General features: G+C 46.3%; 1 protein-coding gene across 2 annotated transcripts in view; it reads right to left on the minus strand.

Moving 5' to 3' along the window:
• Positions 1-2,299: 2,299 nt before the first annotated feature.
• Positions 2,300-16,639, minus strand: part of RAB11FIP1 (RAB11 family interacting protein 1) — a 40,446-nt gene continuing 26,106 nt past the window's right edge. Inside the window, exons 4-6 of one of the 2 annotated variants that reach the window (XM_054498761.2) lie at positions 14,624-16,501; positions 13,782-13,890; positions 2,300-6,465 (exon numbers count right to left, since the gene is read on the minus strand). In XM_054498761.2, the coding sequence (XP_054354736.1) occupies positions 6,247-6,465; positions 13,782-13,890; positions 14,624-16,501 (2,206 nt within the window). In that variant the 3' untranslated portion in view covers positions 2,300-6,246. The remainder of the gene's footprint in view (positions 6,466-13,781; positions 13,891-14,623; positions 16,502-16,639) is intronic. The other variant, XM_054498762.2, reaches the window with a different exon arrangement.

Raw genomic sequence — 16,639 nt, forward strand, 5'->3', positions numbered from 1 at the left:
CACAGGTGGCTAAGATTATAACCTGGGCCGGAAGGGACCTAGATTATCTTTGTGACTGCTGCAGCATTTTTTTTTTTTTTTTTTTTTTTGCCAAAGGGAATTATTAGCCAGGAAAGGTTCTCCTGGGAATCCTATCAGTCCTTGTCGCAGAACACACATAGCTGCCAGCTACCAAGTCATGGAGATACATTCAAAACAGTACAGACGGTGTGATCCTATCTTCCTTGTAAAGTGTGGCTATTTATATGAGAGGAAAAACCCTGAGACAAGTCAAAACTACAGTGGTTACCTCTTGATAGTGGGGAAATTAGGACTTTTTTCTTTTCCAAGAAAAAACATGTTATGCTGTTACTTAGAAAAATCTAGAGTGAGGGCCGGGAGCGGTGGCTCATGCTTGTAATCCCAGCACTTTGGGAGGTGGAGGCGGGTGGATTGCCTGAGGTCAGGAGTTTGAGACCAGCCTGGCCAACATGGTGAAACCCCATCTCTACTGAAAATGGAAAAATTAGCCAGGCGTGGTGGCAGGTGCCTGTAATTCCAGCCACTCAGGAGGCTGAGGCAGGAGAATCGCTTGAACCTGGGAGGCAGAGGTTGCAGTGAGCTGAGATTGCAACATTACACACCAGCCTGGGCGACAAGAGTGAGACTTCATCTCAAAAAAAGAAAAATCTAGAGTGAGTGAGCAGACAGGGGAATGCAGGAGGGGAACAGCGTCTATTCCTCCTCCAGAATGGAGCACAAGGGAATTCAGGTCACCTAAGAACAACTGGGACCACCTAGCCGAGTGGCTGGGTGCCTCTAGACCTTTGGGGCTTGAATTCGACTCAGAATTCTGGATTTGGGAAAGTTTACCTTTTATGTTGTTCATATATCCTATAATTATTTCCCTTATTTTCTTTTTTTTTTTTTTTTTTTTTTTTGAGACAGTCTCGCTCTGTCACCCAGGCTGGCGTGCAATGGCGTGATCTTGGCTCACTGCAAGCTCTGCCTCCTGGGTTCAAGCAATTCTCCTGCCTCAGCCTCCCAAGTAGCTGGGATTACAGTCATCCACCATCATGCTCGGCTAATTTTTGTATTTTTAGTAGAGACGGGGTTTCACCATGTTGGCCAGGCTGGTCTTGAACTCCTGACCTCCGGTGATCCATCCGCCTCGGCCTCCCAAAGTGCTGTGCTAGGATTACAGGAGTGAGCCACTGTGCCAGGCCTGGTTTTTTTTTTTGTTTTTTTGTTGTTGTTGTTGTTTTTAAAGCTTTCCATTGCTAGCTGCTGGGCTAAGGGGACTCAAAAGAAAAGATGGTTGTGTCTGCCTCGTTGGGCTGGAATTTGAAAAATACAATAGCCTGGCCTTGAGGGCTGGGTTTGGTGGCAATAGCAGGAACCAAACAGAACTCCAAAGCAAGGGGAATAAATCTGAGAGAGAAAAGCTGGGGTCATTTGTGTAATTTCCTTCCTTGAAGACCTTCCATTTAGAGGGTTGTTTTATTAAGAGATTTAATAAATAAAATAAAATTTATTAAGTGTCTTCACACGGCAGTCGATGTCCACTTGGAATCACCAGGCCTCTCCACCAAAACCAGGGAGGCCTTCAGGGAAGCTCTCCCATCCCAGCCCAGGAGTCTCACAGGCACCGCCTGCCTCTGTCTCTCTACAGTGTGACTCATCTCTAAGAGCAAAAGCATTGCCTCCATTCCAAGAGGTCTGGGACCTTGGAGTGTGGATCACGTGCACTGCTCGCAGGGCAGGCACACCTCTCACCTCTTGGGGAAAGGCCTGGGGTTTGGAGAGATGAACTCCAGGAGACTCCTGTGCATCCCTAATACCCTCTATTCACACATGGACCAACTAAGTCAACTGAACAAGGACCTGGTTCCCAGATGGGGCAGTTGAGCCCAGCCTGAATTCAACTCATGCCCCCAAAGTGAAGACATCACTCTGTAGGAACCTGTGTGTGTGGTGGGGGTGGGAACTGAGGAAAGACCCTGTCCATATGCTCAGCCAAGGGTACCGGCTGCAAAGGAAAAGGGGGCAGCACGTTCCAACTCAGTTTCTCTGGCCAGTGCCATGGTCCCTCAGGCCAAGATGAAGGGTGCATCTGAAGGGACCAGACATGTCTGTCCTCTTTGAGAAAAAGGGCCTTGGGCCTCCTGGGCACCAGGCAAGATGGCAGCAGCAGAAATCCTAGTGAGAGACCCTCATGGGATGAGAAACACTGGTCATCCCCCCACCCCTACCAAGAGAGGTTTTCCAGGAAGACAGAATAAATTTTTATTGCACCCATACCAAACTACAGACACAAATCTTTGAAAGGTAAGTACCATTTTATTTAGTGTTGTAGGAAATGTTGGGTTACTTCTTAAAAACGAAATCAAAGAAATTCAAAAGTCCCAAAGAAAGAAAGCAGGAAATAATAATTCTATAATCCAAAAACGTTGGGCGATCCTTCAGTTGGAGGAAGGGGGCGTCGGTTAAGTAGCTCACACAGTAGATACGGAGACACCACGGAGTTAAGTTTGGTGGACACTAGGAATTAAGTTCTCCACCTAAGGCAATTAATTTTTCAGCCATGAGAGATAATTAGTAGTTCTAGAAAAAGAAAAAAAGTTTACTGGGAGAAGGGTGGGAGGGAGGATGGCGTGTCATTTAACATTAAATTGCCTCTCTCTACAGTATGTGGCTGAGCATCACAGACGTTCCTCCCTCTGCCCCGTTGAGCTCCCACTGTTAGCAAAACTGAGAAGCACATGCCTGTATCTTCTTCATACAGGCATGTGCACACACACCTGTATCTCCTTCATACAGGCATGTGCAGAGCCCTCACCAATCAGGGTCCACAGCTGTTCAGTATGGCAAAGGGCAGACTTGCTCCTTCATCCACTCTGCTGCCTTGATGAGGTGAACACACTGGAATAAGATGGAGGGCAGGATACCTGCCAAAGCCCGAGGAATAAGATGATCTGAAACAATTGGGCAAAGGCTGGACATTTCAAAAAGCTGACCTCCAACTGCAGTTTGCGGGTATAGAATTTGATGCTTCCCTCAAGTCCTGACTGCTCTTTCTGAGGCAGCCAGGCTAGGCCAAGAAATGAGCTGCTCCGGCTTCTCCAGAGCACAGCAGCCTCCCAGGGCCTGTCAGCATCTGCAGCAGCTGGAAGGAGGTCCCAGCTCTTCTGAGACATAGTCCATTTGTAGGATTCTCCAGTGCTCCAATTCACTAATGTCTCCTAATGGCTCAGAACAGGCTAAAGCTTCTCCCAGATAACCCCTCCCCCAAAACTGAGTCCTCAGGGACAGTTGTTAACTGAATGACCTCCAGGTTATCTACTTTGGGAGGTGCAGGAATGCTATAAACTGAATTTTTTCCCAGCAGCAGCAGAAGCCAGGCACCCTTGAGTCAATTGTCCTTCATTGTCCAGAGCTCCCAAGTGGCATTTCAGAGCACAGGAATTCACTCCTCCACCCAGAAGTCCCTCTCATATGGACTGAGTCACACACCCCAGGTCCTAGCAGCAGACATCTCCAAACCAACATCCTCGTGAACACTGCAGATCTCTACGCCAGCTCTCCAATGGAAGAAGAACCACACAGAGCACACCTGCCCCCAAGTGCACTTGGGCTATCACAGTAAAAATACATTTATATCAAGTAAAAAACATAATGCAGGACAAATATATACATGTACATTTTCTTTCTTTCTTTCTTTCTTTCTTTTTAGACAGAGTCTCACCCGTTGCCCAGGCTGGAGTGCAATGATGTGATCTCAGCTCACTGCAACCTCCACCTCCCTGGCTCAAGCGATTCTTGTGCCTCAGCCTCCCGAGCAGCTGAGATTACAGCTGTCTGCCACCACACCCAGCTAATTACTGTATTTTCTAGTAGAGATGGGGTTTTGCCATGTTGGCCAGGCTGGTCTCGAACTCCTGACCTCAATCAAGTGATTCGCCCGCCTCAGCCTCCCAAAGTGCTGGGATTACAGGCGTGAGCCACCACGTCCAGCCATACATATACATTTTCAGAGTTCAAGTGAATATACAGTTTTCTTTATAAGTATGTAAATAAATTTCATAGCACTACAAAAATACAAGTCATCTGAGAAGTTTACAGTGGTCCCAGTACTGTAGGAGAGAATAAAATAAAATAAAATAGCTGTAGATAATTAAAAGCTAATTAGATAAATCAAGTTACAGTATCATCCTTCAGATTAAAGTGCTCTGATATAACCAATGCCACAGCAAACGAAATCCTGGAAAGAGATTGCACTGCCAATGATTTTGCCTCTTAACCTCAATGTAACAAGGACACACATAAAAGAGATTCCTGATTTAATAACTGCTATCATCTTCACCCCCACCCACGCTATTAGCCTGTGATATTCTTCCCCTAGGAGAGATGTCAAGATTAGATGAGATTCTATCATAGCCAGGGAAAAAAATGAGCAATACCAGAAACATTCTAATTCCAGTCTTCAGTGAGTAACAACAAAATTACCTGAAAAATCTCAACTGGTGCTTTTAGCTAAGAAGGAAGCAAGTGTCCTAGTTAAAAAAAAAAAAAAAAAAAAAGTCTATAAATCTAGTTTTAAAAATACAAATTCAAAAATAAGTATCATCTTCTTGCTCTGCACAGTTTTATAACAAGGGGGTAAAATGCTGGTGAGTCTATTCATGAGGGAAAATGGAAAAAAAGCAACCATTGGAAGGCTGAGGCATCTCTGTTTTCTACTGACTTAACTTTTATTAACTACATTAAGCCCTTCACTACAATTTCCCCAGTATCCCACAAATAATTTGGGTTTCCTTTTGGGCAGGGAGAGAAATGTTCAAAGGACAGACATGCAGATGCAGTTCAATCCCTTTGGGGTCCAATCCATGGTCTCCCGTCCCCTGTACAGTGAAGGGGCTTCTTTTTTTCTTTTTATTTTTTTTAAGACGGAGTCTTAAAATGCCCAGGCTCTTTTTTTAAGAGTCTTAAAAAAACTCTTGCCCAGGCTGGAGTGCAGTGGCGCGATCTTGGCTCGCTGCAGCCTCCATCTCCCAAGTTCAAGCAATTCTCCTGCCTCAGCCTCCCGAGTAGCTGGGATTACAGGCACGCACCACCATGCCAAGCTAATTTTTGTATTTTTAGTAGAGATGGAGTTTCGCCATGTTGGTCAGGCTGGTCTCAAACTCCTGACCTCAAGTGATCCACCCTCCTCGGCCTTGCAAAGTGCTGGGATTACAGGCACGAGCCACCACGCCTGGCCTGAAGGGGCTTCTTCATCTTGGGGAGTTGGTGGACCCTGTCTCTGCCCCTCAAAAGGAGTGTTGCTGAGGAAACCAGAGCACCGAGCAAAGGCACAGGGGGAAAAGGCCAAGCAATCGTATTGACATCATTCCACACCTGGAGAACTGTATTAGCGAGTGCGTGGACCATCCAGTCCCCTAGCAAAGCGCTGAATAGGCTGGTCTAGCCAGCAGGAACCTGACTGTCATAAGAGGAGGGGCTTTCACCAAGTTCCTCAAATTGAATAAAGAGTAATTCTTTTAATTCCTGAATTCTACTTTTCCTATCTCCAGTAGAAGGGCCCTGGATCTAAGCAGAAGATATTTTAAGGCTAGAGAGTAGTAGAAGTTGATGTTTAGAAAAGGCCGCTTGTTCAAAATCTGAAAGGCACACTCAGAGGCTTTCTCTAAACACCTCTGCTCCCATCAAAAAACAAGACCCAAGTCTGAGAAGCTGGATAGGTTTACATGGTATCAAAATTTAACATCTGCAGCCAAAAGCCACACCTGAGCTACTCGAAAGCCAAGAAAGTATGTGTATGTAACACAGCACCAATCGCATGGTCCTTTTCTCATTTAAAGCTTTCTCAGGTAAGCTTTAAGAGCTGGAGGATACATACTGAAAAAAAATCTCAGTATGAAAGAAAGAAAACCCCAGTGTTAAAATACATGAATACTTCCTGTGCCATCTGAATCTCTGGCTCAGGATCAGATATTATGACCACGTCTCTGGTGGGCATAAAATATTTACAACCTAGTTAAAGGCACAGTGGCATTTAAAACTAAAGCCTTGGGAATGTACAGTAAAAGATTAATTGTAATCATTAACCTGGCTTCCATTGGTAGAATTCACTCTTGCCGGATAACACGTGAGGGAGATGGTGATTCGGAGCCTGCTGGCTGGTTATCAGGCAAGGCAAGTCCTTGACCCCTGGAGCAGGTGAAAGTGAAGTCACAGAAACCTCTCGGTGTTTTTTTTTCTGCTGATTTACATCTTTCCTGCTTTTTTGCCAACCTGAGTCGGGACGCGGAGGATATTGGGGGTTTCTTCCATGACCCTGACAAGCAGGTTGTCAATGTAGTCTTCCAGCTCGCGGACCTGGAACTCCTTCTTGCTTATCGTTTCCTTCTGTTTGAGGACCAGCTGGATCAGCTCATCATGGGTCAGCTGCGCATATGCAAATGCAGGGTCCGAGGGGCTGTATTTCTTTGGAGAGGGGGGAAAAAGTTGGGAAAAAGGGGTTATAAAATCAGCAAAGAAATCTAAAACCTAAAAGAAGTACAAAGGAGGAAAAAGTGACTAGTGATCTGGGTCTCTTGGGAATCCATTTTCTTTCTTTCTTTTTTTTTTTGAAACTGAGTTTCACTCTGTCACCCAGCCTGGAATGCAGTGGCGCGATCTCGGCTCACTGCAACCTCCGCCTCCTGGGTTCAAGTGATTCTCCCACCTCAGCCTCCTGAGTAGCTAGGACTATAGGCGTGCACCACCATGCCTAACTAATTTTGGTATTTTTTTAGTAGGCACAAGGTTTCACCATGTTGGCCAGGCTGGTCTTGAATTCCTGACCCCAGGTGATCTGCCTGCCTCAGCCTCCCAAAGTGCTTGGATTACAGGCGTGAGCCACCGTGCCCAGCCAGGGAATCCGTTTTCAATTTACAGTGAAAACAGGTTGTTGACTGATGAAGTCTTCTGGAAAGGGCCAGATAGCACATATTTGAGCCTTTGCGGGCCACAGACAGCCTTTGTTAACATGTTCTTCCTTGGTTTTTTGGTTTGTTTGTTTTGTTTTATTTTGTTGTGTGAACTTTCAAAAATGTAAAAACCATACTTGCCTCACAGGTCGAGGACCTCTGGACTGACTCTGGGTTTGCATTTTAAGCAATGCCATCATGGGAGGACTCAGTTCTCCAAATGAGTGCTCACTCCTCTGGGAACACTAGGAGCTCACACAACCAAACACCAGTGCAGAGCTAGAGACGACACCCAAGCCAGAGGGGGCCCAGGAAGACACAGCTGTAACAGCAGGTGCAGGGGGCAAGGGCTTTCTTTCCAGGGCAGCAGGTCGAGGTCCAGCCCAGACTGTCTGCTCCTGCCAAAGCTGCGCTCAGAAGGACTCAGTGAGCAGGTGGATGCAGAGGACACCCAGGGACCCCACTTTACATCACTTCATACCCAAGAAATATGCGGAGTCAGAGCCAGGTGCCACCATGCCCCGTCCTCAGCCGTGGCCATCTAGGCACGCCCTTGGGTACACAGCGGCCTGTCCCAGAGCTGAGTGTTCCACTCCCGAGGAGAGCACACACCCTGTGGAGTCACTGTGCTTTATCAGCATTTATGATCTGGGGCCCCTGCAAGCCCAAGCAGCCTGAACCAGGAGGAGATGCAAGGTAAAGCTTAAAGGAAAAGTCACATGCTGTGCAAGTCCCCAGTAAGGAAAAAAAAGTGACTTTTCCTGAAATCTGTAGCCTGAGATTTACATGTTTAAAGAATCAAGATGATATTGCTGGCAGAGCTCTGAGGCAGGAATAGCTTTACTGCCCTGAGGGTCTAACGGTTTCACTGCCTACCAGGAAGGCCAAGAGATTACCTTCTCCAAGAATCAACACTAGCTCCTCAGTGACATGATAGGAGCCCCAGTTCAGTCAGTGACGCAAACTGCCTGGACACGAGCCAGAAGTCAAAGGAGGGATCCCAGCGTTCCCATCCTGGCCAGGAACAAAAGCACGATGGCGGCACTAACTTAGACACACAACACCAACGTTTCCATAGACAGAGCGGGTTAAACCCCACACAGGCTGCACATTCAGAGGTGAGACACTGGACTGCTTTTCCAAAAGCTGCTTCTCCCCTAATCTTTGTTTTTTAAAACTTTGAAGGCATGCATTCACAGTGCACCTCCTCTGGACCTCAGTCACTGTAGATGTCACTTCCAAAACAATATTTCATTGAAAAGTTGCAAGTCTGGAAAAGAGCCCTAGCGATTGGTTACACAACAATGTGAATGTACTTGATGCCCTTTTTTTTTTTTTCCCATAGAGACGGGGTCTCTCTATGTTGCCTGGACTGGTCCCAAACCCAAGCTCAAGTGATCCTCCCACCTTGGCCTCCCAAAGTGCTGCAACTACAGGCATGAGCCACCACACCCAGCCTTACATTTTATATCAAGAAAAAAGAGTCACCTTTGTAAATAACGGCAAAGAATACATCCTCAAGGGATTTTAGATTCTATCTCTGTCATAAAAGGATCTTATTTATTTATTTTTTTTAAAGTCTCAATACATAAGATACTCTGCATGGAGTTTGAAAGAGAGAGGGATGCAGAGGCTGACACCTGTAGGGTGTCATATAATTAATTCCAACACCTAACATTTGGGTCTCTTTATTTTTCCTGGGATTCTTTTTTTTTTTTTCTTTTTTTGAGACAGAGTCTCACTGCGACGCCCAGGCTGGAGTGCAGTGACACGATCTCGGTTCACTGCAACCTCTGCCTCCCAGGTTCAAGTGCTTCTCCTGCCTCAGCCTCCCGAGCAGCTGGGATTACAGGCACCTGCCACCAAATCCAGCTAATTTTTGTATTTTTAGTAGAGACAGGGTTCCACCATGTTGGCCAGACTGGTCTTGAACTCCTGACCTCAAGTGATCCACCCGCCTCAGCCTCCCAAAGTGCTGGGAGTACAGGCGTGAGCCACCAAGCCTGGCCTTCTTGGGGTTCTTGATATGTTTTATAATGTCTGCCTCATACAAAATAATAGTTTTACAGCTTTTTACTATTTAATAAGCATTTTTTCCATCATAACATTTTAGCAAAACTTGCTTTTCTAATGGATGCTTAAAATCTCATTATATTTTAACTATTCCTCTGTTGCTGGATATTTATGTTGTTTTCAATTTGTACAATTATAAATAACATTTTTATCAAAATGCATGAACATAAATCTTTGGCCACATCTCTAAGTACTTCCTTAAGATAAATGCCTAGAATTGAAAATGTGTACACACTTAAGGTACTTCATACGAGCCATCAAACAGCTATTTAATTTGGATTCTGTAATTCAAAGGGAAAAAGGATATAAAGGACTTTAAAATCATTAGAAGAGCCTAGTTTTGCGATATTTAAAAATTATAAAACAGGGCCAAGCATGGTAGCTCACATCTGTAATTCCAGCACTTTGGGAGGCTGAAGCAGGCGGATCATGATGTCAGGAGTTCGAGACCAGCCTGGCCAATATGGTGAAACCTCTTCTCTACTAAAAATACAAAAAATTATCCAGGCATGGTGGCAGGCACCTGTAGTCCCAGCTACTCAGGAGGCTGAGGCAGGAGAATTGCTTGAACCCGGGAGGCGGAGGTTGCAGTGAGCCAAGATCGTGCCACTGCACTCCAGCCTGGGCAACAGTGCAAGACCCCATCTCAAAAAAAAAAAAATTATAAAATAAGCCAGCATCTTAAAAAGTGAGTAATGACCTTGGAGAAGAAGCAGCACAGAGAAAACACCCACAAATGTAAGAAAGAACAGTGCCCATTGTCATGTATTTCTCACCAGGATTCTTACCCTGAACTTTTCCTTTTACATAGTTGTAATAATGACATACTCAAATGTGCATCCAACTTTTTCCATATCACAGTTGATTTTTGGATCTAGTTGGCTTTACTATTTTAAAACGGAAATGTTAAAGCCACCTGGGTAAATAATACACTCCCAGTTATAAATCATCATAAAGGATGGAGGCCCTAAAACAACAACCAAGAAAAGAAAAGAAAAAATCACTGTAGTAATGCTCCAGCTAGCATTTCATAACTTTAGCTATGCAATTTCTTTCCCTTAAACCTCTCTTACTTTGCAACATTCCAAAGAGTAGGTATCTTTATAAATACTGTCTTGTGCCTTAACACAAAGCATCTATCATGTGGCAGGCCAATAGCAGAGCCTCCAGGAAACGTCCCGTATTTACCCAGAATGTTTACTAGGCATGGTCCAGAACCAAGAGATGTGTTGCAGGCAGGCAGCGGGGTGGCAGCCAGGCCTACAAATCATGAGCAAAATAAGCAGCAGTTGCCTTTGTTTTGAGCTAAGTTATTCTCTTAGGGCCAGTAGATAAGCCCTTGAATTAAATGAGCTTTGAAGAGGAAATAAAATGGGAGCCAAAGGTCTTGCTAACTTCCCAGAAACAAGGTGTTTGTTTCTCTTTGGAGCCACACTGCATTCCACAGTAAAAGGAAGATGGATGGGAAGCTGCTGAATGACTCTAATTTTTATTGCTGTCCTTTTATGCTGTCCTTTTATCCCATTTCCTGATAAATATCATTAATTCCAGGAAGACAAGTGCTGCCTCATCTATCTGCAACACACAGAAGCCAGGCAAGCTGGTTGACATATTGTACATTTTTAGGCTAGGGCTGAAATGTAGTAGGTGCACAATTCTGGCTGTGGCTGATAATTTTGAGACCAATGCTTACCACCTGCCCTGTCAATGTGTCCTACAAAGAAAGAGTGGGATCCGGGCGCAGTGGCGCACACCTGTAATCCCAACACTTTGGGAGGCCGAGGCAGGTGGATCACCTGAGGTCAGGAGTTCAAGACCAGCCTGACCGACATGGTAGAACCCCGTCTCTATTAAAAATACAAAAAAATTAGCTGGGTGTGGTGGTGCATGCCTGTAATCCCAGCTACCTGGGAGGCTGAGGCATAAGAATTGCTTGAACCTGGGAGGTGGAGGTTGCAGTGAGCTGATACCGCACCATTGCACTCCAGCCTGATCAACCAGAGCGAAAATCCATCAAAAAAAAAAAAAAAAAAAAAAGGAAGGAAGGAAGATAGGAAGGGAGGGAGGGAGGGAAAGAAGGAAGGAAGAAAAAAGTGAGGCAAGACAGCAAGAAGATGCTAACTTGTTTTCAGCAATCATCAGTTATGATTACTTCTCTTCTTTTACCAAAAACTTGGACTTCCAGCTTCCTGTGAACCTTTATCCCAGCTCTTACTGGTAGATATGCAGTGAAGCCAGAGGGAATAACAAGTACCCAGCACTTGAAAAACACTTTCAGCCAAGCATGGTGGCACATCTGTTGTCCCAGCTATTTGGGAGGAAGAGGTAGGACGATCACTTGAGCCCAGGAGTTCGAAGCTGCGATGAGCTATGATTGCACCCTGTGAATAGCCATTGCCCGCCAGCCTAGGCAACAGAGCAAGACCCCATCTCCATTAAAAAACAAAACAAGGCTGGGCGCGGTGGCTCATGCCTGTAATCCCAGCACTTTTGGAGGCTGAGGCGGGTGGATCACCTGAAGTCAGGAGTTCGAGACCAGCCTGGCTAACATGGCAAAACCCCGTCTCTACTAAAAATACAAAAATTAGCTAGGCATGGTGGCAGGCGCCTGTAATCCCAGCTACTCTGGAGGCTGAGGTGAGAGAATCGCTTGAACCCGGGAGGTGGAGGTTGCGGTGAGCCAAGATGGCGCCATTGCACTCCATCCTAGGCAATAACAGCAAAACTCCATCTCAAAAAAAAAAAAAAAAAAAGCTATTCAATATCCAGAGTCCATGGGACTATAAAATATATGATGGAATGAAATTTTAGCTGCTCTGAACTAAAATAAAAACAAAGTTTATTTCTATAGACTACAGTTCCCAGTGTCAGTTGGGAAGTCCCTCTCCACATATTTGAAATACAATATATCCTTGCCCACTAAAGGTCACCAATCCCTCAGTAAATCATTCTCTTCTAGTCCAGATAATGAGTTGAAGACCAGGGATTTGCAGCAAGGCAGTACTCTAAATCCTTCAGATTCTAGAACCAGAAAGAGCAGGATGAAGACAATCCCAGACAGAGTTCATCTGGGAGGCTGGTTTTGTTTTGTGGGGAGTTGTTTTTTAATATTAACCCATACTTTTAGAGACCCTCCAAATGAGCAAGATACTTCCTGGAAATTTACCTTAAGGAAAAAATCTAAAAGAGAAGAAAAAATTCCATATAGGAAATTGTTGACTATAGTATTAATTCATACTGAAAAACAGAAAACAGGCTGTGCATCTTGCCTCACGCCTGTATCCCAGCACTTTGGGAGCCTGAAGCAGGTGGATCACTTGAGCCCAGGAGTTCAATACCAGCCTGAGCAACATGATGAAACCCCATCTCTACAAAAAATACACAAATTAGCTGGGCATGGTGGCGCTCGCCTGTAGTCCCAGGTACTTGGGAGGCTGAGGTGGGAGGATTGATTGGGCCCAGGAGGTCGAGGCTATGATGAGCTGTGATCATGCCACTCCACTCCAGCTTGGGCAACAGAGTGAGATCCTGTATCAAAAAAAAATTTCCTGATTTTGATGAATGTCCTTAATGTTAGGAGTATTTAGGGGTAAAAGGAGCATGAGGTAGGCCAGGCACAGGGGCTCATCCCTGTAATCCCAGCACTTTGAGGGGCCAAGGCAGGTGGATCACCTGAGGGGTCAGGAGTTCGAGATGAGTGTGGCCAACATAGCAAAACCCTGTCTCTACTAAAATTACAAAAATTAGCCGGGCGTGGTGGCACGCACCTATAGTCCCAGCTACTTGAGAGGCTGAGGCAGGAGAATCGCTTAAACCCAGGAGGGGGAGGTTGCAGTGAGCCGAGATTGCACCACTACACTCCAGCCTGGGTGACAGAGTGAGACGCCATCTCAAAAAAAAAAAAGTTCCCTGATTTTAATAAATGTCCTTACTGTTAGGAATTACATAGTTAAGTATTTAGGGTTAAAAGGAACATGAGGTACACAACTTACTTCCAAATGATTAAAAAAAAAAATTATGCATACACCTGCGTGTGTATATCCAGAAAGAGAGAAGGTGGGGGAGAGGAAGCAGAGAGGATGAGACTGATGGGCAAATGTGGTCAAATGTTAACCACTAGAGAACTGGGAGGAAGGGTTTGTAGGAGCTCTTTGTACCGTTCTTGCAACTTTTTTTTAACATTTGAAATTATTTCAAAATAAAGTTACCAAAAAAGTATATCTATGCAATAATTGCAATTATCAGAATTTTACATTCTTGCGAAAGGAAAGGAAACATGAGGGGAACAAGAAAATACCTGACCTGAATGGGCCAGACTGTGGGTGACATTTTCTTCTCCTTAAAAAGCGCCAGGCTGGGTGTGGTGGCTCACGCCTATAATCCCAGCACTTTGGGAGGCCAAGGTGGGAGGATCACTTGAGCCCGGGACTTCAAGACCAGCCTAGGCAACATAGCAAGACCCCATCTCTATTAAGAAGGAACATTTTTAAATAATTTTTTTAAAAAAGAAGGGCCAGTGTCAATCATGTTGCTTGAGACAAAAAAAAAAAAATTAACAATAACTAAACAAGTATAAGGGAATAAAGTAATTATCCAGTGGAATGTCTGGGGGCTTCCAAAGTTTACTCAAAGACTCAAGATGTATGACTAAGTGCTCCTGGCACCACCGGCTGCCCAGGGAGAGGTATACGGTGGTGACTATGGAAACAGGTGTTCTGTCAATCCCTAACGAACGCACCAGCTTCTCAGAGGACATACCTTCATCATGGCCTCGTTGTTCAAGTTCTCACTGATGATGGTGGCAGTTCCCAAGCTGGAGTTAGCAACCTTGGTGGCCGTTGCATTCATTGGCTTCACAGGATGAAGTCTAAAGAGAAGGGGAAAAGGATCTTTAGACCCTCTGGTCATGGCGAAACTGAGAAACTGCCCACTGCAAAGATGGCAGCCAGTAAGCCAGACAAGGGGCAGGTGGGTCACATGCTGCCCTCATCTCTGGGCCAACGCACTCCAAAGTCTCAGTTCCTGTGGAAACAAAAGCAGTCAGGACAGGGCTGCCACATGCAAGCCAGTAAAGCATGTCCTTGTCCAGATGTCCTGATATCTTCACGGGACCCTTGGTCTTGTTACAAACATCAGAACATTAAAGGCAGTCTCTTATTTTTTGAAGTCAACTAGAGCCTAGGCGTTCACTGTAAAACTCTGCAGAGGCTTCTGTCCCTCCACAGTAAAGACAGCTCAAAACAAACATATAAGCTTCACATTGGGTAGTGCTTGAAGAAGTTTTTGACACTGCTAGATACTACTACCACTCAATGCCAGTTAGTTCTGAGACAGTTAAGATACGGGTGGCATTGCGTTTCTGCAATGTGAGAGCTCCAAATCTGACCTTGCAGAACAATTCCTAAGCTGTATTTACAGACTACTATTATGTTCTTGCTATAAACGCAGCAGTGTCTTGAGGTATTACCACCACAAGGGGCAGCCCTACCAGCAGGACAGTGACAGGCGGGTTGTGTGGTTAGAAAGCCGTAACCTCTGCAGGTAGGAAGCAAAGGGGGACATTGCTCACATTTACATAGACAATCTCTCCCATCTCTCACCTGTGCTTGGCTGACCCAGTTCCAGCGCCTGGCTGAGCTGAGACTGGATGTGTCTCCGAGGGTGAGACCCAGGCCTGGAGGAGTGGCTTCCTCTTGCCAAAATTTTCAACTCTACCAGCGGAGCCCTCTGCTGTGGCTTTTATTTGAGATTCTGCTGTGCTGGTGTGGTGAGTGTCAGAATGTGCAGAGCTGGGGAAAGAGTGTGGGACAGGAAAGAACTCAGAAGGGGAGGGGCTGGGTACAGGATTGTCCAGGGACGTGCCAGGAGGGGGGCTTGGACTCCCATTTCCTATCGGTTTTTCTTCCTCGCCACCACTGGGGCCTGGCAGCTGTTTACCCAAGCTTGAGCTCTTGCCAAGATGTGGTTTGTGAATTCCGAACTCTGTGGTCTGCTCTGAAGGAGCTCTCACAGATGCCTGGGGTGCTTGCAGCCTGAAATCACACAGGCCCTCCCCCAGTACCAACCTATCTGCCTCACCACTAGTCCCCTTTCCCCTCTCAGGACAGGGGACTACCAAGCCCAAGGACAAAGCTCCTATGTCCAGAGTTGACGACTTTGCTGTCTCTCCATCATCTTCAACCTGATCTATTCTTTCATCATCCGATGCGACTTCAGGAATGGAAGGAAGGCTTAAGTTCAGATCGGCCATGATTGGAGATTTAAAATCTGAGGCCAACTGAAGGTCACTCAAGGGGTCAGACAATAAACCTTCGTGGTCACTGGCTTTGCTCTGATACTGAGTCACAAGGGCATCCTCTCCCTCCATCCTAAAGAGTGGAGTGTCTTTTGCTGAGCTTGCTTCACTCATGGGGCCTTCGGAGAAACTCTCCTCCTGGAAGGGGAGGAGGAGGTGATCCGCCGGGGAGGCTGGCGCACTGCACGTCGCTGGCCCAGGTGTGGTCACCGATTCCCTTTCTGAGTCCTCTGCGTGGGGAGACTCAGGAGGCTCTCCATCAGACGCGTTTCCAGCAACAGCCCATGCAGGGGTCAGCTCCTGGGGACAACTGCTGTGTCCTTCCACCAGCAGGGCAGCCCCCTCCACCGCCTCTTCCATGAAGAGCTGCTCAGAAAATGACACGCGCTTCTTGGTTTTCTTCTGGCCCTTGTGGAGGTTCAGACCCATCTCTTCCAGCTTCTGCGTCATGGAATCAATGGAAGGGACCGATTGTCCCATGGGAAGAGGGGGCGCCACTTCTTCAACTGCATCCCTAGCTTTGCTCTCCCCAAGAGACCCAGCCTGACTCTCCAAGTCTCTGTCTCCTCCTGCTGCAAGCTCCTCAGCGGGGCTCACAGCTCCATCACTGCTGAGTGAAAGGGCAAACGGTACTTCCTGGACCTCTCCAGATGATGGGCTGTAGTCTTGTTTTTTGCGGGGGAATCTCAGAAGTTCTTTGTCTTGTCGCCCTGTTTCAGGCTGCTCTGGGAGAGACTCCTCCAACTCAGGGCTGCTGGTGTTCTCTGTGCCTGTCTCATGGGTCCTGCCCATCAGACAATCTTCTGTCCCTTTATCTGCTGGAAAGGATGGCTGTTTGAAAAGTGATCCCAGGGCAGAAGAACCAGAATTTGGAACCGGTGTTAAACTCTCAGTTTGCAACTCTGCCTTAGGGAGCAAGGGTGGTTCTTCAGACTTGGCCTGGCCCCTGTCTACGAGAGGCCAGCTTTCAATTGGAGTCGATGTGGAAATGGGAGCTGCTATGGGAGATGAGAGAGAGGAGAAGACAGAAGCACTCTCAGAGGACTGTGTGTCTGCACCATGTCCCAATTCAGAGGGGACAGGTGCCTGGCCAGAGCTAGAAGGGAGAGGAGGAAGAAAGGAAGTGGAGTCAGTGGGGGAAGGAAGCCTGGCTGTGGGTTGCGCCTCTGGAGACACTTCCAGTCTGCAAAAAGGACAAAATAAAATCTGCAGGTCAGTGCAGATGCATCATGAGAGACAAAGAAAATACACAAAAACAAGTCATTCACCAGGGGAGAACGTCTTTACATGTGGGGCAGTACCTTAAGAAGTTAAAAAAGGA

Source organism: Pongo pygmaeus, chromosome 7, assembly GCF_028885625.2.
Source record: "Pongo pygmaeus isolate AG05252 chromosome 7, NHGRI_mPonPyg2-v2.0_pri, whole genome shotgun sequence".
Classification (NCBI taxonomy): Eukaryota; Metazoa; Chordata; class Mammalia; order Primates; family Hominidae; genus Pongo; species Pongo pygmaeus.